The following is a 27,071-nucleotide window of genomic DNA, read 5'->3' as shown; positions in this document are numbered from 1 at the left end:
GTATATAAGCAGAATTATCTGAGTAGTATTTTTTTAAACCTATGGTTTGACAATCTCACCCATTCCTGGAAAAATGATGCTCGTGTCTTTCAGTGACACTGAAGTCTTTTCTTCAGGCTAGTAAATTTCTTAATATATACATAATTTTTGTAGATGCTGCCACTTCTATTCATAGATAAAAGTAGAAGTCATCTTTTAAGAGCTTGAATAGATGCTAGTTTATTTAGGCTTTACTTATTTAGCATTGATCTTTGAAAAGTGTGTGTATATGTACTTTGATTATTGCAATATCTCTTTTTAATTGATATATTACTACCTGTAAGGCCTTTTAACTCTCTTTAGTATATATATAACTCTCTCCTTTTAATCTCTTTAGTATAGATTAGCCTTAATTCAGGAGCGAGCCTGTTACTGTTAAAGCCCCTTAAATAAGTTCATGGCATTACTTAAAGAATGTATTAACCATTCAGAACTATTGCTAGCATTCATAAGTGTTTAATCGTTCATCAAAACTGTTTCTAACTGTGTGATCATTGAAAAACTGCAGTTTGTGCTTATAACAGTAAGTTGGCTGCTGTACTTTCCTTTTTCCTCTTCCCCCTCTGTAAGTCTGATTTGGGGTTGTGATAATTCTCTTAAGAGGAGACTGTAATATGTAATGTGGAGGGGGATGGGAAGAGGTGGAGCGTATGGATGTATACAATTCAGAAACAGTTTGTACAGTACCTTTTTGGGCAATTGAGAATATAGCATGAGTTTTCTGGGTGTGGGAGGGAGTTCTTTGGTTTTGCTTTTTTTGACAGACTTCGTTACTTGAACCTGATTTTCGCTCCTTAGTAACACTGGTAGAGTCAACCATATGAAGGAATTATCTACGAATTAGCTACTGCACAAGTTGTGATTTGTATGATATGGACAGTTTTCTTATGTTAATTCCCCTTTTGAGCAAAATATACTAAACCAAAATATCCATTCATTTGCCATATCTGTCCGCAGAAGCATTTATACTGGTAAATCGACATTAAATCTTGTCAATATTTTGTGAAGAAAAATTTTAATAAGTATAATCATGGGATAAGATATCTTTTTAATAAGTCCCAGTTGAGCTATCCTGTTTTACAAATCAAATCTAAACCTTGAATTGATTTTTCTCTTGTCTCTCCTGATTCAAACAATTTTTTTCTTCAGGTCTTGCATGAAACGTTTTCCCATCATATGTTTTTAATGAATGGTCTTATTCAAGGTGTTAAGGTAAGATTGCTTAGAAACACTGAGCTAAATATTCTGTGTAATTGTTCCTGTATTGCAATTAGTCTTTCCTTCATTCTCCATAAGAATATTCTGGACATTGAGAATGTAATTTCTCAAACCATTTATCTTGTTGTCATGGTTGCATGTTCTTGGGCTCAATTGAAGATTTACAGTTAAATGGTAGAATCTTGAAACAAGTGAAATCTTTCTTAGAAGTTTAAATACCTCTGATTTGAATAGATAACAGTTCATTATTGCAATCTTGGTAAGGATCCCTCTTAAGAATGGCAGTAGTGTCTGCTTTTTAATGTTAGATGATACATATCAAAAGCAGATTAATACAGCCATGTTGATGCCATTGAGATAAGAAATGGAGCACTTAAACCATTATAATTCTGTCTAAGATGTGGCATAAAAGCTACTTATATTTCAGCATTTTTCTCCTGGTCTTTTATGAGCTTTTTGAATGCTCTGAGGTGACCAGGATGTTTATGGGATCTTATGGCTTATGATACGTTGGAGTTTAGACAGGGGCCATGCTAGATTGTTGTCAAGAAAACAAAATGCTTGCAAAAATTTTCTCTAGTAAAGCTTCAGGAAGCGTTGTTTTTGCTAACCATCTTGCACAGAGACTTCAAAGCCCTAAGTGTACCCTATCGCTAAGTATTAATTTACAGCAGCCAAGAAACTATTTAGCTGTGTATTCTGTAACAGGTTGTAACAATTTTAGCTATAAGAAAGACAGCAACTTTAGCAAGGAATTGCTAGCTTGGTATCTTTTGTAGTGGCTGTGTTTCAGAAAACCCCATGCAGCGGGGATCTAGGGGCATCTCAAACTAGAAGAGGAAGTTAGCTTTGCATTTTTCACTTAGCAAAACTAAGGTTATGTTTCTTCTATTGCTTTCTCTCATTCATGGTGCAGTGTAACTATTGTGAGTATTGTTTAAAATCAATGAGTGCAGTGTTCTCCTTATATTTTCTACAGAGTATATCTGTAGAAAAGTGTATTAAACTTCTGCTGTAAGCATATGCATTGCTCTAACAGGTGTAATAAACAGAGGGGGATAGATCAGAGTGAGCTTGGCCTTTTGTGTCCAATGTAGTAATCTTCAAAATGTTGTTAATGAAACATTAAAACTATTTTGGGTGCCAGTTAGCAAAACACGTTAGTTTGTATTCTAGTGAATTTTGGCTATAAGGAGTAAAAATATTAATTTCAATTGAGTAAGGCATCTAACTTTCCTAGGATCTGGTGGCTTTACAGCTTTTGCTCTCAATTTACTTTCCTGAAATCTTTGGAATCCTTGCTATTGGGATTTGGCTTAATGCTACTTTAGTACAGTAGCCTGTATGCAGATCTTAGACTGGAAACATCAGAGGTTAGCTAAAATTAGCTGGAGTAGACTTCAGTGTATGTCGGTTCCTTAGGTACTTGTAGAACCATGTTTTTACTAGTGTTTGGATTATGGCAGATCTGGATTGATGTGAGAACACTGTACAAATTAGGAGGTAGGTTTGTCTCTTCTGGAGGTTTTTGCAGAGCTCAAAGATCAGTGAAAGGCCTCTTTTCTTAATTCTTCACTGTAATACAGAGCAGAAATGAGTCCTAGATTCTAGGACTTTATGAAATGTTTTGTTACCTAAATGTAATAATCTCATGGTTAATGCCATGGAGAGAATGTGCTACTTGCAAGTATGTTGTATATTCCATTGGACTTACTGTTTGATCTCTACCTAGAGATATTTAGATAATTCATAGCTTGAAAAATCTTATTTGATTCTCAAACACTTTATCCATGCACACTGTACCTGTAGGTTTGTGTTTTGTCATCAGTAGTATGGTGTATTGCTGTCTCAAGTTCTGAGCTCAAGTGGACTTCACAGTTGTTGCAATGTACAAATGTCTGGTATGCGATAAAAGTACAGTGTATAGCAGTAAACATAATTCAGTTTTCATAGTTCTTCTGTTTTATTCGTTTCAGAGTACGGTTAAGTTATCTGGAACTCTGTCTTAAGACAGTCTTGTTTAAGTTACAGGGGAATTTGGATTTGGAACCCAGCACTGAGAAGCCTTTTAATAAAGCTAAGAAGCTGTCCTCTGTGCAACTTGACTGTAGGTTTTGACTATTTTAAAGAAGCTTTTGCCATCTGTGATACTTCTGTATTGAATCAAATTGAAGTTGAAAAATTCATCTCCCCTCCCTTTTCTAAATTCATTCAGGATTAATAAATTAAAACAAAAACATCTAAATCACAGAGAAAAGTAGACTATGGAAGAAATTGTGTGCAGTTTACATTAATTTTTTGTAAGTTTTCTCATAATCAGTTTCTTTATGTTGCAGTTAAAGTGAAGCTTGGAAATGAAAATTAATACATTAATTTTGTTTTCTTGTGTCACAGGGTTTTTTGTCCTTTCTCAGTGCTCCACTAATAGGTGCTCTATCAGATGCATGGGGAAGAAAATCTTTTCTTCTTCTCACAGTTTTCTTCACTTGTGCCCCAATTCCATTAATGAAAATAAGTCCATGGTAAGTGGTACAGTCTGCAGTAAGGAGCTTGTCAGTATAGCAGGAAATTCAGTTACAGGAGGAGTAGTTTGGGAAAGTGGGAGAGGGATAATAAGGCAAGAGGAAGAACCATTTTCCTTTTAAGATGAGATTACATTATTCTGGAGCTTTTTTGTTCAAGGGATGTTAAAATTATTGGTCTTGAAAGTATTTATTATGGAAGGCAGTAGTTGATTTGATAGCACTGTCTAATTTGTAGGTATAAGTGCAATTGTGACTTTCTCTGAGGCCTCATAAGATGCTGTAATAAATGTATTCTTAGATTAATAAATCTTCAATTTATTTGACTGCATTTAACATTTTGATTATAAAACTTTGAAAACTTAACTGACTGGAATTGACTTGATTTCGCTTTTATTTACTTTGGATGTGAAACTTAAGAAGATAACACAAGAATTTTGTGTACACTGAGTGCATTCAGAGTTCAACTTCTGAAGCATTAATATGATAATTTATTCTTTAAATGATTGATAAATGGCCCTAGAGTAGCTTCTGAACTGAGTCCTAAGATGATTCTTCTCTCAACTTCAACTTACTTCAGCTTTGACAGTGTGAAAATCCATAGTTATGTCCTTAAGAGGCCACTTCTCCTTTCACATTGATGTGAAGTGAACACTAGAGTATCACAAATTAAAGTGATTTCCAGTATATAAGCGAGACTACACAATACTGGACTTTTTTATTCATCTTCTGTAGAGCTTTAGATCTAAATAAGCTGTTTTCATAAGCTAGATACAAACTTGCTTGGTTAGTAAGAGAACTAGAGGTCTTTCTCAGCTTAAATTTTCTAATTGTTGCTTTTAAATCATTAGGTGGTACTTCGCTATGATTTCAGTATCTGGAATCTTTTCTGTTACCTTTTCTGTAATATTTGCCTATGTAGCTGATGTAACACAAGAACATGAAAGAATTACAGCCTATGGACGGGTAAGATATACTAAACTTAAATTTGAAAAAAGGTCAAATAGTGACCCTTTGTATTGAACTTGTGTTTTAATATACAGAGTAGAACTATATAGAATGGCACTTCTATAGCTATAGATAGGGAGGAAGGGGAAAAACACATAATGCAATCTTTTTCTATTAACTTATTCATGACCTTTCTTACTTTGCAAAGGGAGAAGAAAAGTTTAGTTTGTACAAACCAGCTTTTCCAAAAATATTTCTGCCTAGCTTGCTTTTGTGGGTATCTATATTGGTTTAGGTTTTGTGCAAGCAGAGACTCATTGGTAGATGCCTTTAATCTTTCAACTTTATCCCTTCATCTTCTGTGCATTTTTTCACTATACAGTTTTTCATGAACTTGATTCTTGACTGACTGTACAGTATTCTGTTATTCTTTGAGCTGTTAAGGGCTAATCTAAAAATAATAGAAAACCTTAAGAATGAATGATTCTCAGATGTTGATTTAACAGTTAATAAAGGACTTAGTTCTCTTGCACCAAGCTTGTGTGGTTTGTAGCAGAGCACAAAATTTAAAGTTCTGGAACTTCCATTTTATTTCCCCTGCCTGTGAAGGGCCATAAGAATAGCTGGAGGATCCATTCACCTGCCTTTAAACAATGACAGTGTTGAGTTTTCTAGGGTTTTTTGCACCCCTCCCCTTTTTCCCCCCAAAAAATCTATAAAGCAATAGATCCTAAGGTGCAATTGTTCCCATGAGATCTGTCTTTTTCTAATCAGTTCACCTGTTATACCACCTTTTTCTTAAGGTTTTTCTAGGTAGGTATAAAACTAAGCTTCTAGCTTGAGTTATTACTTATTCTACAGAGTAGTCATGCAGAGGATTTTTATTTTGGTATGAAGAAAAGTGGTAATTGTTTAAAATCCAACTTTTTCTAACTCTTTCTGATTTCTATAGTGGAATTAAATAGCACCTCACTTTTCAGGCTCTGTATGTGAATGTAAGTAATAGTAACTGCATGTCCTTACAGTGTAATATGAAGCAGTACAGTTGAACTTCTTGTCATAGTTAATGATCTCCTAGTTTGCTGTGCTGTCCAGTACAGTTGTAGCTATATGTATTTATAATTCAAAATACTGACAAAGGCATTATCTAGTACTCTATTCACCCCAGAGCTCTGAGGCTCAAGTTCATTTAGTACAAGTATTTAAATATGCTGACAACTTTTCAATCAAATTTTGTCAGCTTCGTAACTGGAAAACTTTCATTTGGACTAAACAGTTTTTGTAAGAGCTGTTTTCCTTTGATTCAGCCAAATTCAGTTTTCAATCTTTGACCACAAATCCTATCCATCTTGTGTGTAGGAGGGTGGAGAAATTTTTTATTTGGACCCATATTTCTAGCCATATATGACTTTTGACTGAAATTAGTTTGAATTTGAATGCTGGACTTACTAGCAAGTCAGTCCATTACCATGCAATGACAGAGTAACCAATTTGTGAACTATTCTTGTGCATAGGTATCTGCCACCTTTGCAGCGAGTTTGGTAACTAGTCCTGCCATTGGAGCGTACCTGTCTGCCAGCTATGGAGATAATCTTGTTGTGCTAGTGGCCACAGTGGTGGCTGTTGTGGACATCTGTTTTATCCTGTTAGCTGTACCAGAATCTCTACCTGAAAAAATGAGGCCTGCTTCATGGGGAGTTTCTATATCATGGGAACAAGCAGACCCTTTTGCAGTAAGATGCTCTTCCATAAATATTTAAATAATTGTTTTTTGTAAATGTTTAATTGATAACTTGACTAGTCAATATGCTATAATCTCTGCTCTTGCACAAAAAGATCCAGCTAAATAATAATAAAGTAGTTTGCATTAAATGTTCTTTATATTGGAAACAAGTTTTGTTGTGAAATCCAAAGGGAAATGCTTTACTCTTCTAACCTACTTTCTCTCTTATGGTAAGAGAAATGCTGAATTCTAATGCTGCTACTGCAGCCCCAACAACTGATGCTACGAGACTTTCTGTATAAATTTTATGCTTTCTGCTTTCATAGAGAGGTTTATTTGTGTTTATGTATTACACACTGGTATCTGAAGAGAGGAGAATGAATTGTGCTTAGTTAGATCGTCCTGCTGGGAATTGTTGTGAATGTTGAGACATGCTTGAAAGATTGCTGTTAAGTTTGTTTTCTACAATTTATTTTTTGCACAAACTGGAAAGATACCTTTATGATTTGGCCACAGGAATGTACAGAGTATTAATGAGGTTATAATGTTTGCTAGCATCATTCAGAACAGACTTAGGGAGATGAGTTAGATGCTATGTATTTCCCTAAATATTATATAATGCTGCTTACAGCAAATACTTGAAATTTGACACCAAACTACGACCCCAAAAATTAAATGGGAAACTTACCAGAAGGTTCAGATATCAGGAACTGTGGAACAAATGGTTGTTTTTAACTTAATGTTTAGCTTACCTATTTCCTTGCACAGCTTTATTTTTTCAGTATTTGACTAGTATATGTGGGTAAAAGTGGATAAAAAGAAATTGAATCCAACTTCTGCTTTCTTTGTGCTTTCGTTAGACTTTGTATTCATATTTTAATTTGTTTTGCTTTTTTGTCTTTCAGTCTCTAAAGAAGGTTAGAAAAGATTCTACAGTTCTCCCGATCTGTATTACAGTGTTTCTCTCCTATCTGCCTGAGGCTGGCCAATATTCTAGCTTTTTTCTATATTTGCGACAGGTAAGTGTTGGTTGTTTCTTATCTTGATAATGTTGTTTAAATAGAGGTTCCCTGAGACCTGTTTCTTGTTGAAGACTACTCTTAGAAAACTGCAGTATGGCAAAATATAGCTTTTAAAAAATAAAAGACAAGGTCCTTCACTAAGTCAAGAACTGAATGAAGCTGGAAACTTGACTAGGGAAGTGTGAAGCCTGCTATAGCTTAAGCATGTGTTAATGAGTTAGGCAGACCTTTGTTCCCATTCAGTATAGTAGTTTATACATCTCAAATTGGGATCTTGCCTGTTGAAGAGCTAGTGTTGTGTCTGTGGGAGGGGTAGAGAATTTTAATTTCCATTAGTGACTTTGTGTCTCTTGTTCTTTTTTTGGGAGGGGGGGCAATTTTTTTCTTCTATGGATTTCTTGGCAATCAATAAAGTTAATGGAAGTATTCATATGTTTGAAAATAATTCAGATTACAAGCAGAAATCAATATCTTAAGGATAAATCTTTTTGTTAGTGCTTTTCCTACACTGTTTAGCATTTGTTTTATGCATTTCCTGTTTCTCTTCAGGTTATAGGGTTTGGATCTGCTAGCATTGCAGCATTTATAGCTGTGGTAGGAATTCTGTCTATAATAGCTCAGGTAAGCTTTATTTTTTTATCTTTTTATTAAGCAGTACAAAATTGGATGCTGAGGCACTTCTGAGTATTAAACTTGTCTGTAAACTTTTTACATGCTTTGAAACACCTATAGATCTTGCATTCACTAAAGATTAGTCATACAGATTCTCTGAGTAAATCCCTCTCCCTTTAGATAGACTTTCCTTTCCTCAGGAGTACTGGTACTTAGGCATTAGAAAATGTAACCAAAATTCACCAAACCTGGATCAGTAAATTTACTGAAAACTCTGACTTCAAATGATTACAGTGGTGTAGGAGATTAGTTTAATAATATTCAGTGCAAAAAGCCTTCTGGAAGGGGAAGGTGAATTTTGTTTACTTGCACCAGTGCTCATAGATTTCATAGCTTATGCTATCAAACTCGTATAAACAGGATGCCTGAGTCCTAGTGGTCTGGCCAAGGCTACTTAGGCTCAGCATGGAGATTGGGGGACTTTGTTTGTGTTCCTCTTTATTAGCAAGAGTGAGCTGGTTTTTGGACAGGTCTTCTACTCATTTTAGGAGTCAGACAGTTGTTATAGTGTGGTATTTTGCTTCCTCCTCAAATCTGTCTGTTGAGTGTTTAGGTATCTTGATGGCTGCAGTTCCTCTTCCTATTGTGATAAAAGGAAGAGGAATGGCACATGCAGGGTGTCCTAACCTTGTTGTCATCCTCCTATAAGCAGAATTGGAGGTCTTACTGTTTCGATGTAAACATGTTCCTCAGTGTTTACCAGTTTTGTTGGTGTCAGTTGTATCCTTAATTATCAATACAAGCTCTTCTTTTAGCCCTTGTGCTGTTTCTTCTGATGCTTTTGTGTGTGTTTACATTTTCCAATTGTACTTTACTCAGACCAATCTCAATACTTTTGCCATAAATCTCTGCAATGGTTGACATTGTTTCATGGTTTTTAATATTAAAACGCAGAAACTGTGATTTTTTTGAACTCAGAGCAAATCATTGAAATAAATATTGCTTAATACTGATTTGCAAGTTGGCATGTTGGATCTACCCAGAGGGGATTGATTCACATGTAGATAGAATTATTTTATTATTTAGCTTTCAAACTAGCTGAGACTAAAATTAAGCATGAGAACACACAAGAAAACTAAGATCAGTAAGATGAACATGAGAGGAAGTGTGCTTTCTCTGCAGTCATTCTTATTCTCTTTCCCTGACTTTTCATAAGGTTCTTAGGTTAAAGAAAAATGTGTGTGCTATTAACTCTGTGAGGCTGTCAGGACTTTGCCTTATTGGGAACTGTCTGCCTATTGCCATGGGGCTATTGCTGTTGTACCTGAACTGGGACTTCCTTCCCCTTCAGTAGTAACTTCACTACTAACAAATGAAAAACTGGTCTTCGTTCAGGATTTATTTCCATATGCAACTAAAAAGGTCAAATGACTGATGTGAAGAGTAAGTAGAATAGACAATGAAAGTTGCTTAGAGAAGGGACTTGGCCTAATTTTGAATGTTGTGAAGTAATGGAAGCAGCAGGGTTTGTTCTTTTGGTTTTAATTGTAAATATGGGTAGTAATTCACCTTTCCCTCCCACTCTGAAAAAAACTTGAGGTAACTTTTTTCCTCTAGTATTTGTATATACTCCTAAATTCAATCTGTATTGTCTTAAAGACCAGCTTTTATTGTGGAACTTTCTATTCTGTGAGAAAATAAATTGTAGGGATGGAAGCAGAATCCTGTTTATATCTTAGCATCTATTTCTACTGTAATGTACACAGAAGGCAATGCGTACACTTCTAAAGTCCTTAAGCAGAAGCAGAAACCCTTTAATAGTTAACAATAACTGTACATCAAATGTTGCTGTGACTGATTGTCTGCATTTTAGTTTTAATACACGAAAAGTAATAGTATGAATAGTGTGAGTTTCTTCAGCAGTTAGATCTTATGAATTATTTTGTGTAGAAGGAGAAATTATTTTAAAATAACTTTTGGATGAATTGATTTCTCTTGCAGACTGTGTTTCTGAGTGTCTTGATGAGGTCAATAGGGAACAAAAACACAGTTCTTCTTGGCCTTGGTTTTCAGATCCTTCAGTTGGCTTGGTATGGTTTTGGATCTCAGTCTTGGTAAGTGTGCGTTTTCACTTATGCATACGTGTTATGAAACTGATTTTTTTTCCAAGAAATCCTACCATTTTATTTTTGTCATCATGAGTATTTGTCTTCTGTGCATAAAATATTCTGATCTGCGTTACACTGCAGAAATTTGGTCTGGACTTCACAAATCTAAGAATGATGGAGCTTTCCAGGTATATAGTGTAAGTTGTAGAGTAGCAGCCTTTTTGAAAAAGGAATCTTTGCATCATTTTAGTACTGATCTGTTTTATGTCTTACTAAAGCATTTTCAAACTTTTTTAAATTCACAAACTAATAAGTAGTATGTTCTCTCCAGTAATTCCATTAGGTTCATTCTATCAATCAGTTATAGGACTTTCATTTTTTTCTGCCTTGTCATTCTCCTACTATAACTATTTTTGATCTTGGAAGTTCTACTTCCAAAAAGAAGCTTGTATAGTAAACTAAAACAGGAAGCTGGAGCAGGTTTTCCCCTTAAAAAAAAAAAAAAAGTTTGTCCTATGACTCGGTGATTAATGTGTATTCATCAGAGTGCTTCCTAGTGTGTTTTACAAACTAAAGCTGCTTCACCAGGAGATGCTCTGAAACTGTTCCTCTGGTACAGCCTTTGTAGAGGGCAAGCCAGTACAGCATTTCATTCGTGCTCCCTTTTCTCCTACTTTAATAGCTAGTGTAGAATCAAAAGGTTTTGTTTCAACAAGCTTTTTACAAGAGTAAGTTGGAAAAAAGGAGGCAGAGGAAGGCCCTGACTAGATAATTGCTGGCCTTTAGTTATTTTATTAAGAGTACTTTTGAAAGAGGGTTAAGCCCTAAACAAGGGTAGCCTTGTGGCCTTTTTGAGGTGGGGGAAGGAAAGGTAAGGGGAATTATGGGCATTCTATTTTCTAATTCAAATTATGTATTTAAAACAGGATGATGTGGGCAGCAGGAGCTGTAGCAGCAATGTCAAGTGTTACGTTCCCAGCAATCAGTGCTCTGGTTTCACGAAATGCGGAGTCAGATCAACAAGGTGAGTATTAAGTGAGCTCATGTTTCAGCATCAAAGAAAGCTTTCCTGGATGACTCTTGTGTCTAGAAAGCAGAATACTTACCTAGTCATACCTCTCAAATAGGCTGATGAGTAAGGAGTTTCTGTGGTACTAGCTATGGAAGTCTACCAATATATGTAGAAAAGAGGTGCACACATCTGTCAGATTTGCATTGCAAAATGCAAAGCTTTTATCAGACCAGTTGCTCCTCTTCTGGCTTCCTCTAAATATACTGTGACTAAAAATGATGAGAAAATGAGGTAACTTTCATGCTCTTTCCTTCCTCTTTTTACTAGAAGCAATATTCTGTAAGTAGATAACCAGTGTTAATATAACAGTACCATCTTTTAATGCAAACTAAAAACATAGCTTGCTAGATTAAAATAAGCCACATATTCACAAGAAAATGCTCTATTCTGTGTGGGGAAAGATGGTCCTGTTTGCTGTAATACTTCAAGATTTCAAGGAATAGAAAAGGGAACTTAAGTAAATAGTTGATCTGAGCAAATAGGAAAACGTCATGAAGAAATGGCATGTAATTGTCTTTGAAGGAGAATAAGCGTATCAAAAATACTGTCTTTTGAAATGGAGTGTGGGAAGGAGTCCTCATAGTACTAAGTCTTAATGTGCTGGCATCTAATAGCTGAATTTACAATGTTCTATTTTAAAATCCTGTACATAAGTCATATAAATATCAATCTTGCTTTAATGTACAATAAGTTGGATAATTGAGGTTAATATGGGAGAAAAAGGAGATCCAGTTCTAGGAGGTACATTACTGTTGAGTAAGATGCAAAAGACAATATTTTCCATGGTTTTTTTGATCTCCTTCCCCCTCAAATTCTTGTTTCTAATAGAGACATCTAAAAGACCAATTGTCTACTGATGTCATGAAATGAATAGTTTAAAGAGCAAATTTACACAAGTTGTACACTTTTTACACTGAAGAAAACTATTGTTAATAGTTAAGTATGTAGTAGTTTCTAGAGTGAAGTTTTGCCACCTAGTGGTAGACAAAGTTTTAAGGTTATAGGCCAACCTACAATGAAAAAATTTTGGATGGCAAACAAGCCAAAAAAAATTGTCAGTCTTACAAGTTACTGGCACAAGAAGGAGGGGGCTACTTGGACTATTAATGTCATAAAAATAGTGCCCTGTAGCATCTTAGACTAAGATCATCAAATTGCTGTACTTTTTACATTGACATCACAATCACTTAATGAGCTTGAAGCAAAAATATACTCTCAGAGCTTTGATTAATCAAGCTATTTAAATATTTTAATCTGAAACTGATAAGCTAGTATTGTGGATTTACTGCTTTTCCATCCCAAATAAGTTGTCTGATACTTGAATAAATCCTGGTTTAGACTGGAGAAGGGAGACCAACTTAGTTTGGGCATATTTTGCCAGTAACATTGTTTAATACATAATAGTCTAACTTTCACTTGAGAATAAACTGAGCAAGTACCATATTTAACCTCTGTCTTGTTCATTGTAGGCATTGGGTGAGGGTGGAAGAATTGTTACGGAGAGAATTAGGCTTGCCCATACTTGGAATGCTTAATCTCTGATTTAGTTGCAAAGTTTCAAAACTCAAATGGCTGACTAGCATGCATGGTATAGTGACAGAATTATGGTCATGCAGAGGATTATTTTAATCCAGCAAAATTGTCTTCAAAGTATTTTAACATCTTAGTACATAGGAATAATTATAGTATGTGATATTTTGAAACAGCCATTAGAAAAAACTTTGGACTGTTAACTTTGTTCTTGATTAATCACAAAAACCCTGTTCTTGTTTTTTTAGGTGTTGTCCAAGGAATAATAACTGGAATAAGAGGTCTGTGCAATGGCCTGGGACCAGCGCTGTATGGCTTTATTTTCTTTCTCTTTCATGTGGAGCTCAATGAATTGCCACCTGATCAGAGTTCTGGAAAAACAATGCAAGATCCCAGTGATGAGGTAAGTGTAAAATGTGTGAAGTTACAGTGCAGAACTCATTAGGGTAAAAATCTGTTGTTTTTCATTGATTAAAGTTTTGGTGTCTAATTCCTGAACTATTTAGTTTCCAATTGTCAACTTTATTGAAATATTAAAATAGCTCATAATTAAGATGTGATTACAAACTTTTTAGTTCACACTAAGTAGCAGTTTTGGCTTCAGCTATTCTAACAGAACTGGTTAACTTCTTTAAGTCTACTCAAAACAGCTATAATCCTGAATCACAGCAAAATATGAATCTTTGGCAAATAGGAAGGTCATTGTTTAGTAACTTAGTAAATTATGGCAATTTTATTTCTGAACCTCATAGTACTAGGCTGAATATTTACATATACAGTGATTTGGTACACAGATGAGGTGCAGATGTTTTTAATGGCAGTAATAACACTGTTCATGGCCTTTCCTTAACTTCTGGTGCTTTTTGCTTTTGACTCTTTTATTCCAGCCAAAGTATAATCAATTCTATACAACATTTCTTTGAAACTCCCTTCAGTCTATCGTCTTATCCATTCCACATGTGCTTTTTTTGGTCTGCTTTGTTCTTTCCTATTTGGCTTCCAAAATATCAAATCCATGATTCCTAGAGCTAGGAGAATCTGATCTCTTGTGGACCTCTTCTCCTTTTAGCCTGATCTCCTTGAGCTCTTCAGCTACAACTTCATTACTTTTTCAAATAATTGGATTTTTCAGAGATCTTATCTCTTTGCTTCTCATTCAGCTGCTCAGTTAGGGGAAAAAAATTACTTCAATATATAAGTAACTGGTTGAAACTGTTACTGTGCAAGCAACCATTTGTTGTCCATCCCCCAATCCATGCACCTTACAGGTATAAACTGTCACTGGAGCTTGAACATGTTCCTTTTTTTATCCATAGTGAAGAACTCTAATTTGCTCAAGCAAACTGGAACTTTTATAAGGGGGCAAATGCCTCTATCTATGTTAATATTGTACAGAAAGGAAGCTATAATCAAATCTGAAAATACCTTTAACCTCAAATTGAGATTTTCAAGAATTTTTGCATGTTTCCTTTAGTTTAAATTCAGCTTCTGAAGTTTCTTAAAGCATAAAATCACACAAAGTTTTTCGGGGGGGGGGGGGGGGGGGGGAGTTGTTGGCTTTGTACATTTATTGTAAAAACTTTCAATATTTCCTGTTACTTTAAGAAAATTCATGTGTTCTCACTGAAGTAGTACAGATGTATTACAGTGCATTGACTGAGTGCTCCTGTAAGTTATAGAAGAGTCAACTTCTGTTTTGAGGTTTTTTAATGCTTATGGTTAAAAAAAAAAAAAAAAAAAAAAATTCCTGCGCTAAAACCTAATGTATGGACCTCCCTATAAAAATCATGATTTTTCTATGCTAAAAGTATAAATAAAAGTGTAGTTTCATACTTCCTTGGTTTTTGGAGACTTATAAGTAAAGATTTTTTAGCAGTACAGCAGAATAGTTAAGTAATTGCATAATTCACATTACTCATACTAATTTCAGTGGGACTGCTCTTATATTTAATTACGTATATACTCATAAGCTGTGCTGATTGTCTATAATTACACAGAATCACAGAATCGTTTAGGTTGGAAGGGACCTCTGGAGATCATCTAGTCCAACCTCCCTGCTCAAGCAGGGTCACCTAGAGCATATTTCCCAGGATCACATCCAGACGGGTTTTGAATATCTCCAGGGAAGGAGACTCCACTACCTCTCTGGGCAACCTGTTCCAATGCTCTGTCACCCTCACAGTGAAGAAGTTTTTTCTCAGGTTCAGATGGAACTTCCTGTGGTTCAGTTTCTGCCCATTGCCTCTTGTCCTGTTGCTGGGCACCACGGAGAAGAGGCTGGCCTCATCCTCTTGACACTCCCCCTTCAGATACTTGTACACGTTGATGAGATCCCCTCTCAGTCTTCTCTTCTCCAGGCTGAACAGGCCCAGCTCTCTCAGCCTTTCTTCATAGGAGAGATGCCCCAGTCCCCTCATCATCTTGGTAGCCCTCCACTGGACTCTCTCCAGTAGTGCCATGTCTCTCTTGTACTGGGGATCCCAGAACTGGACACAGTACTCCAGATGTGGCCTCCCCAGGGCTGAGTAGAGGGGCAGGATCACCTCCCTCCACCTGCTGGCAACACTCTGCCTAATGCACCCCAGGATACCCTTGGCCTTCTTGGCCACAAGGGCACATTGCTGGCTCATGCTTAACTTGTGGTCCACCAGCACTCCCAGGTCCTTCTCTGCAGAGCTGCTTTCCAGCAGGTCAGCCCCCAGCCTGTACTGGTGCCTGGGGTTATTCCTCCCTAGGTGCAGGACCTTGCGCTTGCCTTTGTTGAACTTCATGAGGTTCCTCTCTGCCCATCTCTCCAGCCTGTCCAGGTCCCTCTGAATGGCAGCACAGTCTTCTGGTGTGTTAGCCTCTCCCCCCAGTTTAGTATCATCAGCAAACTTGCTGAGGGTGCACTCTGTCCCTTCCTCAAGGTCATTGATGAATACATTGGTGATTTCTCGTAGAAGGAGAAAGGCTCTTGCTCCTCCTCAAGACTTACCCTTGAAGAACAAGTTTAGCGACCTCCAAGCTGAGGAGGAGCTGGACATGGCTCCAAGGGAGGCAACTGGCCTGGCAGACCCTGTGCTGTGCAGGAACCCCCGGAAGAAGCGGCGAGGGATTGGGGGTGACTCCCTGCTGCAGGGGACAGAGGCACCTATCTGCCGACCTGATCTCTTGTCCAGAGAGGTTTGCTGCCTGCCAGGGGCTCGAATAAGAGATGTCGTGGAAAGACTGCCAAGGCTCGTCCATGCATCAGACTACTACCCTCTGCTGCTCTTCCATGTGGGTGCTAATGACACGAAAGGCAAATTGGAAACCATGAAACAGGACTTCAGAGCTCTGGGAATGGTGGTGAAGTGTCTGGGAGCCCAGGTTGTTTTCTCCTCAATCCTGCCTGTGAGGGGAAAGGACAGGAGGAGGAGTAGATGAGTTTTCCAAGTTAACAGCTGGCTGCGCCGCTGGTGTTGGCAACAGGGCTTTGGTTTCTATGACCATGGGCCCCTGTTTGAAGATCAACAGCTGATGGGGAGAGATGGGATTCACCTTACCAAGCGGAGCACGCACGTCTTTGCCAACAGGTTGGCCAGCCAGGTAAGGAGGGCTTTAAACTAGGAAAGATGGGGGAAGGGGAGTGGTATAGTGGCAGGGGAGTCAGTAAAACACCACTCAAGTCAGGATGCCTCCAGCGGGTGCATGCAGCCAGGGGAGACAGCATGGAACATGGCTATGGAGGCTCCTCTTGCACCTCTCCTGGGAAGCTTGCATGCTTGACTGGCTCTCTGAAATGCCTGTATACCAATGCACGCAGCATGGGGAATAAGCAGGAAGAGTTAGAGATCTGTGTGCGGTCGCAGGGCCGTGATCTCATTGCAGTCACAGAGACATGATGGGCTAGCTTGCATGACTGGGATGCTGTCATGGATGGCTATGTGCTTTTTAGGAAAGACGGGCCAGGATGGCGAGGTGGTGGAGTTGCCCTTTATGTGAGGGAGCAACTAGAATGTGTGGAGCTCTGCCTAGGGGTGGATGAAGAGCAAGTTGAGAGCCTATGGGTAAGGATAAAAGGGCAGGGTAACATGGGTGACACTGTTGTGGGGGTTTACTACAGGCCACCTGACCGGGAGGAAGTCATCGATGAGGCCTTCTACAGACAGCTGGAAGTAGCCTCACAATCACAGGCCCTGGTTCTCATGGGGGACTTCAACCACCCTGACATCTGCTGGGAAGAGAGCACAGCTAGGCACAAACAGTCAAAGAGGTTCCTGCAGAGCACTGAGGATAATTTCTTGACTCAGGTGGTGGAGACGCCAATGAGGAGAGGTGCAATGCTAGACCTTGTACTAACAAACAAAGAAGGTCTGGTTGGAGATGTGAAGGTTGGGGGCAGCCTTGGCTGCAGTGACCATGAGATGGTGGAGTTGAGGATCCTGCGAGGAGGAAGCAGGACAATAAGTAAAATTGCAACCCTGGACTTCAGGAGAGCTAACTTTGGCCTCTTCAGGGACCTACTTAGGGGAATCTCATGGGGGAGGGCCCTAGAAGGAAGAGGGGTCCAAGAATCCTGGTTAATATTCAAGCATCACCTCCTCCAGGCTCAAGATCGGTGCATCCCTCTGAGTAAGAAGTCCAGCAAAGTGGGCAGGAGACCTGCATGGATGAGCAAGGAACTCCTGGCAAAACTCCAGCAGAAGAAGGAAGTCTACAGAATGTGGAAAAGGGGAAAAGCCACTTGGGAGGAATACAGGGATGTACGTCAGAGTGTGCAGGGATGTGACAAGGAAGGCTACGGCCCTTTTGGAATTAAATCTGGCAAGGGATGTCAAGGACAACAAGAAGGGGTTCTTCAAATACATCAGTAGCAAAAGGAAGACTAGGGAAAACGTGGGCCCACTGCTGAATGGGGCGGGTGCCCTGGTGACGAAGGATACAGAGAAGGCAGAGTTATTGAATGCTGCCTTTGTTTCAGTCTTCACTGTTAAGGCCAGTCCTGAGGAATTCCAGACCCTGGGGACAAGAGAGGAAGGCTGGAGAAAGGAAGACTCTCCCTTGGTGGAGGAGGATCAGGTTAGAGATCTTTTGTCCAAACTTGACATCCATAAATCCATGGGCCCTGATGGGATGCATCCACGAGTGCTGAGGGAGCTGGCGGATGTTATCGCTAGGCCACTCCCCATCATCTCTGAAAGGTCCTGGAGATCAGGCGAGGTGCCTGAGGACTGGAAGAAAGCCAATGTCACCCCAGTCTTCAAAAAGGGCAAGAAGGAGGAGCCAGGGAACTACAGGCCTGTCAGCCTCACCTCCATCCCTGGAAAGGTGATGGAACAGCTCCTCCTGGAGGTCCTCACTAAGCATGTGGAGGACAAGAAGGTGATCAGGAGTAGTCAGCATGGATTCACCAAAGGGAAATCATGCTTGACCAACCTGATAGCCTTCTAGGATGGAATGACTGGCTGGGTAGAGGAGGGGAGAGCAGTGGATGTTGTCTCCCTGGACTTGAGCAAGGCTTTTGACACTGTCTCCCATCACATCCTCGTAGGTAAGCTCAGGAAGTGTGGGCTAGATGAGTGGACAGTGAGGTGGATTGAGAACTGTCTGGATGGCCGAGCTCAGAGGGTTGTGGTGAATGGCGCAGAGTCAAGTTGGAGGCCTGTGGCTAGCGGTGTCCCCCAGGGGTCAGTCCTGGGTCCAGTCTTGTTCAATATCACAGAATCACAGAATCGTTTAGGTTGGAAGGGACCTCTGGAGAGCATCTAGTCCAACCTCCCTGCTCAAGCAGGGTCACCTAGAGCATATTGCACAGGATCACATCCAGACGGGTTTTGAATATCTCCAGGGAAGGAGACTCACCTACCTCTCTGGGCAACCTGTTCCAGGGCTCAGGCACCCTCACAGTGAAGAAGTTTTTCCTCATGCTCAGATGGAACTTCCTGTGGTTCAGTTTCTGCCCATTGCCTCTTGTCCTGTCACTGGGCACTGCGGAGAAGAGGCTGGCCTCATCCTCTTGACACCCTCCCTTCAGATACTTATACACATTGATGAGATCGCCTCTCAATCTTCTCTTCTCCAGGCTGAACAGGCCCAGCTCTTGCAGTCTTTCTTCATAGGAGAGGTGCTCCAGCCCTCTAATCATCTTGGTAGCCCTCTGCTGGACTCTCTCCAGTAGTGCCATGTCTCTCTTGTACTGGGGAGCCTAGAACTGGACACAGGACTCCAGATGTGGCCTCACCAGGGCTGAGTAGAGGGGCAGGATCACCTCCCTCGACCTGCTGGCAACACTCTGCCTAATGCACCCCAGGATACCATTGGCCTTCTTGGCCACAAGGGCACATTGCTGGCTCATGCTTAACTTGTTGTCCACCAGCACTCCCAGGTCCTTCTCTGCAGAGCTGCTTTCCAGCAGGTCAGCCCCCAGCCTGTCCTGGTGCATGGGATTATTCCTCCCTAGGTGCAGGACCCTGCACTTGCCTTTGTTGAACTTCATGTGGTTCCTCTCTGCCCAGCTCTCCAGCCTGTCCAGGTCCCTCTGAATGGCAGCACAGTCTTCTGGTGTGTCTTTTGATAGTGTCAAAAGCCTTGCTGAAGTCCAGGGAGACAACATCCACTGCTCTCCCATCATCCACCCAGCCAGTCATTCCATCATAGCAGGCTATCAGATTGGTCAAGCATGATTTCCCTTTGGTGAATCCATGCTGACTCCTCCTGATCACCACCTTGTCCTCCCGATGCTTAGTGAGGACCTCCAGGAGGAGCTGTTCTGTCACCTTTCCCGGCATGGAGGTGAGGCTGACAGGCCTGTAGTTCCCTGGCTCCTCCTTCTTGCCCTTTTTGAAGACTGGGGTGACATTGGCTTTCTTCCAGCCCTCAGGCACCTCTCCTGTTCTCCAGGACCTTTCAAAGATGATGGAGAGTGGCCTAGCAATAACATCCGCCAGCTCCCTCAGCACTCCTGGGTGCATCCCGTCAGGGCCCATGGATTTATGGATGTCAAGTTTGGACAAAAGATCTCTAACCTGATCCTCCTCGACCAAGGGAGAGTCTTCCTTTCTCCAGCCTTCCTCTCTTGTCCGCAGGGTCTGGAATTCCCCAGGGCTGGCCTTAGCAGTGAAGACTGAAGCAAAGGCAGCATCCAACAACTCTGCCTTCTCTGTATCCTTTGTCACCAGGGCCCCCACCCCATTCAGCAGTGGGCCCACATTTTCCCTAGTCTTCCTTTTGCTACTGATGTATTTGAAGAACCCCTTCTTGTTGTCCTTGACATCCCTTGCCAGATTTAATTCCAAATGGGCCTTGGCCTTCCTTGTCGCATCCCTGCACGCTCTGACAATGTCCCTGTATTCCTCCCAAGTGGCCTGTCCCCTTTTCCACATTCTGTAGACTTCCTTCTTCTGTTGGAGTTTTGCCAGGAGTTCCTTGCTCATCCATGCAGGTCTCCTGCCCGCTTTGCTGGACTACTTCCTCAGAGAGATTCACCTGTCTTGAGCCTGGAGGAGGTGATCCTTGAATACTAACCAGGTTTCTTGGACCCCTCTTCCTTCTGGGGCCCTCCCCCATGAGATTCCCCCAAGTAGGTCCCTGAAGAGGCCAAAGTCTGCTCTCCTGAAGTCCAGGGTTGTGATCCTACTTATTGCCCTGCTCCCTCCTCGCAGGATCCTCAACTCCACCATCTCATGGTCACTGCAGCCAAGGTTGCCCCCAACCTTCACATCTCCAACCAGACCTTCTTTGTTTGTTAGTACAAGGTCTAGCATTGCACCTCTCCTCATTGGCGTCTCCACCACCTGAGTCAAGAAATTATCCTCAGTGCTCTGCAGGAACCTCTTTGACTGTTTGTGCCTAGCTGTGCTCTCTTCCCAGCAGATGTCAGGGTGGTTGAAGTCCCCCATGAGAACCAGGGCCTGTGATTGTGAGGCTACTTCCAGCTGTCTGTAGAAGGCCTCATCGATGACTTCCTCCCGGTCAGGTGGCCTGTAGTAAACCCCCACAACAGTGTCACCCATGTTACCCTGCCCTTTTATCCTTACCCATAGGCTCTCAACTTGCTCTTCATCCACCCCTAGGCAGAGCTCCACACATTCTAGTTGCTCCCTCACATAAAGGGCAACTCCACCACCTCGCCTTCCTGGCCCGTCTTTCCTAAAAAGCACATAGCCATCCATGACAGCATCCCAGTCATGCAAGCTAGCCCATCATGTCTCTGTGACTGCAATGAGATCACGGCCCTGCGACCGCACACAGATCTCTAACTCTTCCTGCTTATTCCCCATGCTGCGTGCATTGGTATACAGGCATTTCAGAGAGCCAGTCAAGCATGCAAGCTTCCCAGGAGAGGTGCAAGAGGAGCCTCCATAGCCATGTTCCATGCTGTCTCCCCTGGCTGCATGCACCCGCTGGAGGCATCCTGACTTGAGTGGTGTTTTACTGACTCCCCTGCCACTATACCACTCCCCTTCCCCCATCTTTCCTAGTTTAAAGCCCTCCTTACCTGGCTGGCCAACCTGTTGGCAAAGACGTGCGTGCTCCGCTTGGTAAGGTGAATCCCATCTCTCCCCATCAGCTGTTGATCTTCAAACAGGGGCCCATGGTCATAGAAACCAAAGCCCTGTTGCCAACACCAGCGGCGCAGCCAGCTGTTAACTTGGAAAACTCATCTACTCCTCCTCCTGTCCTTTCCCCTCACAGGCAGGATTGAGGAGAAAACAACCTGGGCTCCCAGACACTTCACCACCATTCCCAGAGCTCTGAAGTCCTGTTTCATGGTTTCCAATTTGCCTTTCGTGTCATTAGCACCCACATGGAAGAGCAGCAGAGGGTAGTAGTCTGATGCATGGACGAGCCTTGGCAGTCTTTCCACGACATCTCTTATTCGAGCCCCTGGCAGGCAGCAAACCTCTCTGGACAAGAGATCAGGTCGGCAGATAGGTGCCTCTGTCCCCTGCAGCAGGGAGTCACCCCCAATCCCTCGCCGCTTCTTCCGGGGGTTCCTGCACAGCACAGGGTCTGCCAGGCCAGTTGCCTCCCTTGGAGCCATGTCCAGCTCCTCCTCAGCTTGGAGGTCGCTAAACTTGTTCTTCAAGGGTAAGTCTTGAGGAGGAGCAAGAGCCTTTCTCCTTCTACGAGAGGTCACCAGCTTCCAGCCCTCTTCAACGGTGTTATGATGCACCTTTACACATGGTACAGAGCTCTCCGGCAACTCCATTGCAGTGCGGGGTGGGGACTCCCGGAGCTGCACAGTCTCCGAGAATACCCTGTCAATCTCCTTCTCATCCTCTCGGATGCTACGCAGCCTACTAACTTCCTCCCGTAACTCCTTTATCTGGTGAAGCAACTGGTCAACCACAGCACACCTTCTGCAGGAGAGCTGACTGTCAGCCCAGGCCTCCCTGGGAGGCCCCAGGCACTCCCTGCAGCCTGACACCTGCAGAGCTGCATCTGCTGTCAGAGGGGCTGTCTGGGTTGAAGCCTCAGACACAGCTGATGCAGCACCTCCAGCAGCCACTGGGGAACGTGCTCTGCAGCGCGTCATGACCATGCCCTGGGGAAGGACACACCACTGTGCAAAATGGAGAGGTGCCTTCTTTGCCTTCTGGCGCCCTTCTGCGCGAACTGCTGCGCAAACTGCTGCATCTGTTCGCTGCCTCTGTTGGCTGTGCTCTAATTACACTTTTTCTTGTTTGTAGTTACAGGCACCTAAAGCATTAAACTATCATTCCCTGCTAATTCTTATGCTTCAGTCCAGTGTAACGGAGGAAAGAACTCCAGCTTTTAAATAATGCTAACTTAAAAAAAAATCTGAAGTAAAATGAGTGAAAGTGAAAGCCAGGGGATGCAGCAAGGAAAGACTAGAAAGTAAGTGAACGTGTACAAGCCAACTTAAAACCTTAGTGCTAAGTACCTTGAATTTGCAGGGCCCAAATGCAAGTTACATGTATCTTGATGTTTTGTTTGTTTCTTCTCCCAGTGTTTTAAGTTAATAGCTAGGAGTTGCTAGTAATTCTTCTAACAGCTTTTTTACCAAGAAGGGTTTTAATAAGCTTGGATGTTCTGGTTACCTTGTTTCAACAAATGTCTCTGGAGCTGCAGTAGCTCATATAATGTGTTTTAGTGTGTGCTAAGTAGGAATAAGCCTTGTTAAATGTTTTTTTTGTTGATACTTGAGCTCATGTTTTACCCTTGTTTGTCAAGAGCTATGAGTATACAAGCACTGAATTGAGAATGCACAGTTACTGGGCTAAACCTTGATTTCCCTTGATAAGGGAAACCTTTGTTTCCCTTACTGTAATACTAATTGTTACTCTAACTGCAGGAAATGGTTCTCTACTTATCAACATAGGTAGGCTATTTATATAGCTATTGTTGAAATTCTTACTATAGAGACTAATTTGTTTATGCAGTTTTTGTTACGTTATACCTTGATGAGGGAAAGCTGTCTTTTGTCTCATTTTAAAAAAAAGTTAAACTTGACTGCAGAAAGCTAACAGTTGTAAGATAATGTTGTATTTTTTGAATATAAAGTTTTCTGTGATGGACAACATTCTGAAACTGTCAGATTTAATGTTTTTGTAGACCTTCATATTCAAACAGTTTGACAGGGAAGTCTGCAAATTTCAATTATTTAATAGGTCAAGTGAATGAAAGGAAACAAATGTTAGTGGTCCTTTTTAAGGTGTGGGTTTTCTTTTTTTTAATCAGCTCAGGCTTAAGTTTGTTTCCCTTTTTCTTAACTCACCTTTATGCCTTTCTCTAGCTAGAAGGCTTAAAAGTAGAATTTTACTGAATATCACCTTTTTCATCTTTGAAGTGGGAGAACTGCAGTGTAGGTCACACTTATTTTTTTCTGTTAGGAAAAATTATTATGCATCTATTCAAAGAATATTGAATACCTAGTCCTCAAAGCAGCATAAATAGTAAAAGCTAAACATTTATCTTTGTTCCCTTCTAAATAACTGTTTTCAGAACTAGGTAGCCTTAAGAGGAGAATGAGGTTACATCATAGTAATTATCCACCCATATCCCTTATAGCAACAATGCAATCATAGACTGTATTTGGACAGTAATAAAACACCCAGCAATGCCATGAGCAAGGACCACTTTTCAATGCGAATTTTGACTCCCTTCCATGAATGAATCCCCTTATCCATGGCTTAACAGCTGATCTATCTGAGCAACTTTTGAATATTCCACTATTGCACTTTCATTGAAGTGTAGTAATTTTTTAAGTACTTCTGGACTTAGCATCTATGGGAGATTAATATAATATTACTAATACAAATTCTGTTTAATATGTGTAAACCTCTTAAATTTTGACAGTCAGTTGAGAAGTTAGGCCTCTGCTTGCCACAAGAGTTGAAGAAAGGGAAATGTCGTCTTGTTACTGTATGCTCAATTTCAACTTTCCTACTTTATAGTAGACTGACTTCTTCCATTTTATTTGGTAGAAACAAGTACTGTTGTGGACTGACGAGTTTCACCTTTTGATTTTTATTTAATTGTGGTTACTGAAAATACAGGAAGGATGTTTAAGGATTTATTAGAATTGCAGGATTGCTGCACTCTTCTGTGGAGTCTTGCAATCAAATTTAGCTGGCTTAAAATTAGTCTTAAACTTTCTGGTGCTTGGTTTTTAAGCATGGTTATGAAATGGAGATAAGTTGTATTTTATATTTTTAATTGAACTGCCTGTGAGCAAGAGAAGTGAACTCTAAATATCAAGTTGTTATACATGTCAACAATCTATCCTTGCAATGAGAGGGGGTATGTATTACCTGAATTGCATAGCCTGCCTTTATTTTCCTCGCATGTAGTTCAATTTGGGGGATGTTTGTATATTCAGCGAACTTCACTTTAAAGAATGTCAGGCATGGAAGCAAGTGAAAATGTGAAGTTATAAAATTAAAGATTTATTGAGCATTTTTACTTCTGGTTGTTAAAACTTTATCCTATTATTCTTAAGAGAAGTTTTCCTGTTTAACAGCCTTGTTGCCTAAGAAGTTTACATCAGAATCACCAGTCAGTGTGAAGTAATCTTATTGTAAACTGATAGTTTTGTGCGTAGTTCTGTGTTTTAGATCCCTGTGCAGATCAGGTGAGGAATTCTTAGGAACTGTAGATACACAATTTTTTTTGCAGTGTACATGTGAACTTGTTTGTATACAGTTTGTAGACAGTGTAAATATCCCCCATTATTTCCTGCCTTAATGGTATAGTTCTTAATGCAGAAGTCAATATCTTAAATTTCTTGAATTTTTCTGATATGCTTGTTTCATTGCAGAGAGCAATCATTCCTGGTCCACCCTTCCTGGTTGGAGCATGTATTGTTCTTCTGGCTTTTCTGGTAGCCTTATTTATTCCTGAGCACAGTAAAACCAGCAGTACCAGAAAACACAGCAACAGCATCAACAGTACATTGAGCAACAACCTAGACAGAGGTAGTGAAGAGGACATTGAACCACTCCTGCAAGATAGCAGCATATGAAGGCTAACTTCTGAGGAGACTCGAAGAAATTCATGTGCTGAATTGTAGATCTGGAAGCAGGGTAGGATGTGCTGAGTATGTGGTCTCCAACAGGAAGGTAACCATGTGCAAGGGAGGGCACATGCTGTATGAATACTCAAATCTGTACTTGCAGCTGATTCCACGCTTGCAGGAGGGTTTGCCTAGCATAGGAGGTCACAACTAGATGTGATTCCATTTCCAGGACCTAATAAATGACTGCAAATGCATGTCAAATCCTGGTATTGGGTAAAAACCTCAATATGCAGACATAATGGAAACTTTAAGTTGAATGTTCAGTTCCCAAAGTCATATGCAAAATGATCAGATTTGAGACAGAATGCAGTTTCTGCCACCACTGTTAAAGGTTATTTTGTTTCTTATGCCTTTTGTCTGCATGCATGCCCCATGTAGTCCTCATGGATATGAGGGACTTATCTATATTGTTCTGGTATCGGAAATATTTATCCATAAAGGTCATTTTGAATTTCTTGAAGACATATTCTCAAATATTACTAACTTGGAATCCAGTAGTTACCAGAAGGCACTGATGAAAACCTGAGATGACTTCAGAGGGTAAATGATTACACATGACAGTCGTTACTCCTAAATGAAGATCATATTGATGTCTTAAACCCACATTTCAGAACAATCTGTACTGAGCAATTAAAGCAGATCCAGATGGCACCTGAAAGTACTGGTCACATTAATGTTTTGCTGATAGGAAAATAAAATTGAATGATGTAATGTTCAGCATCAGAAATATGGACATTCCTAACTTCTGAGGCAGGAAAGAGAGTGGGTGCCAGAGAAGTTTACATCAAGCAATTTGTATATTTATTGCATTTTGTCACTTTATCTGCCATATGAAATCTTTCCTATTAGTTTTCACCCTGCCTTAACTGTTAATTCATGTTCAGTTATTAATTGTATTTAGCCTTCTTATAACTCTCACCTGCTGAATCTCATGGATATATTCATCAGACTTCCTTTCTAAAAGATGCTTTAAAGAAGTTACAAATAGCTACAAATATGCTAGTTTTTAGAGACGTTTTATGAAAAAAATATTTATATGTATTTACCGCAATGTAAATGGACTGTTAAACCTGACTTTAACAAAGTACTCATATGAATGTTTTATATGTATGCAATATATGTAGATATTTGTAAGGAGTTTTAATTTTTCCAGATGAGGTGCTGTGTAAATCATGCATTTATAAATGTAATGAGGGTACTGACGGATATACAGCTTTTTTAAAAGGATTATGTATTGACTGAACAAATTTTAAATATATTTTGAAACTTGTTCCACATGAGCAGAGATAACAAACCTTTTGTACTATGCGGTTTGTTTTTTTTAAGTTAATAAGCTTTCTAATGCATAATAAATCTGCATCTTAAGCTTTCTAGGTTTCATGTGTAAGTGTGTTCTTCCAAATTCACTGTGCCTTCTCTGTTTCAGAGTGAAAGTGGTTTAATCTTGGTACTGTATTTCAGTATCTGAATTTCCATTGTCTTATGTTGTCTGGCATCAAGCATGATGAAATATGTGCTTTGCTTAGAAGTCCATATGATGCAGCCGGCATAGGATCCAATGGAGCAGAGAGGATGGAAGAGTAGAAGGGAGTGAGTTAAAAATTGTTAATATGAACAGATCTCATGCTATTTCTGATGGGACTTAGCTGTCTATATATATATCTTGCCCATAAGACAGACTATATATGTTTTGAATACACTTTTACTCTGTTTGAAATTCAAAATATCCAGCATAGAAAACAGACTTTCTTTTTGATGCAGGCTAGACTGCA

General features: G+C 40.3%; 1 protein-coding gene across 4 annotated transcripts in view; it reads left to right on the top strand.

Annotated features, from left to right (window-relative positions):
• The window catches only part of LOC104153666 (hippocampus abundant transcript-like protein 1), a 39,734-nt gene extending 13,063 nt beyond the window's left edge, over positions 1 to 26,671 (top strand). For 3 of the 4 annotated variants that reach the window (XM_068925405.1, XM_068925407.1, XM_068925406.1), the window contains 10 exons: positions 1,189 to 1,251; positions 3,652 to 3,779; positions 4,631 to 4,745; positions 6,242 to 6,460; positions 7,356 to 7,469; positions 8,022 to 8,093; positions 10,086 to 10,198; positions 11,119 to 11,216; positions 13,043 to 13,197; positions 25,042 to 26,671. In XM_068925405.1, coding sequence (XP_068781506.1) covers positions 1,189 to 1,251; positions 3,652 to 3,779; positions 4,631 to 4,745; positions 6,242 to 6,460; positions 7,356 to 7,469; positions 8,022 to 8,093; positions 10,086 to 10,198; positions 11,119 to 11,216; positions 13,043 to 13,197; positions 25,042 to 25,245 — 1,281 coding nt within the window. In that variant the 3' untranslated portion in view covers positions 25,246 to 26,671. Of the gene's footprint in view, positions 1 to 1,188; positions 1,252 to 3,651; positions 3,780 to 4,630; positions 4,746 to 6,241; positions 6,461 to 7,355; positions 7,470 to 8,021; positions 8,094 to 10,085; positions 10,199 to 11,118; positions 11,217 to 13,042; positions 13,198 to 22,450; positions 22,620 to 25,041 lie in introns of all 4 variants that reach the window. The other variant, XR_011137421.1, reaches the window with a different exon arrangement.
• Positions 26,672 to 27,071: the final 400 nt, after the last annotated feature.

The sequence above is a fragment of the Struthio camelus genome, chromosome W (assembly GCF_040807025.1).
Source record: "Struthio camelus isolate bStrCam1 chromosome W, bStrCam1.hap1, whole genome shotgun sequence".
Classification (NCBI taxonomy): Eukaryota; Metazoa; Chordata; class Aves; order Struthioniformes; family Struthionidae; genus Struthio; species Struthio camelus.
This window is presented reverse-complemented; position numbering and strand designations above follow the sequence as displayed.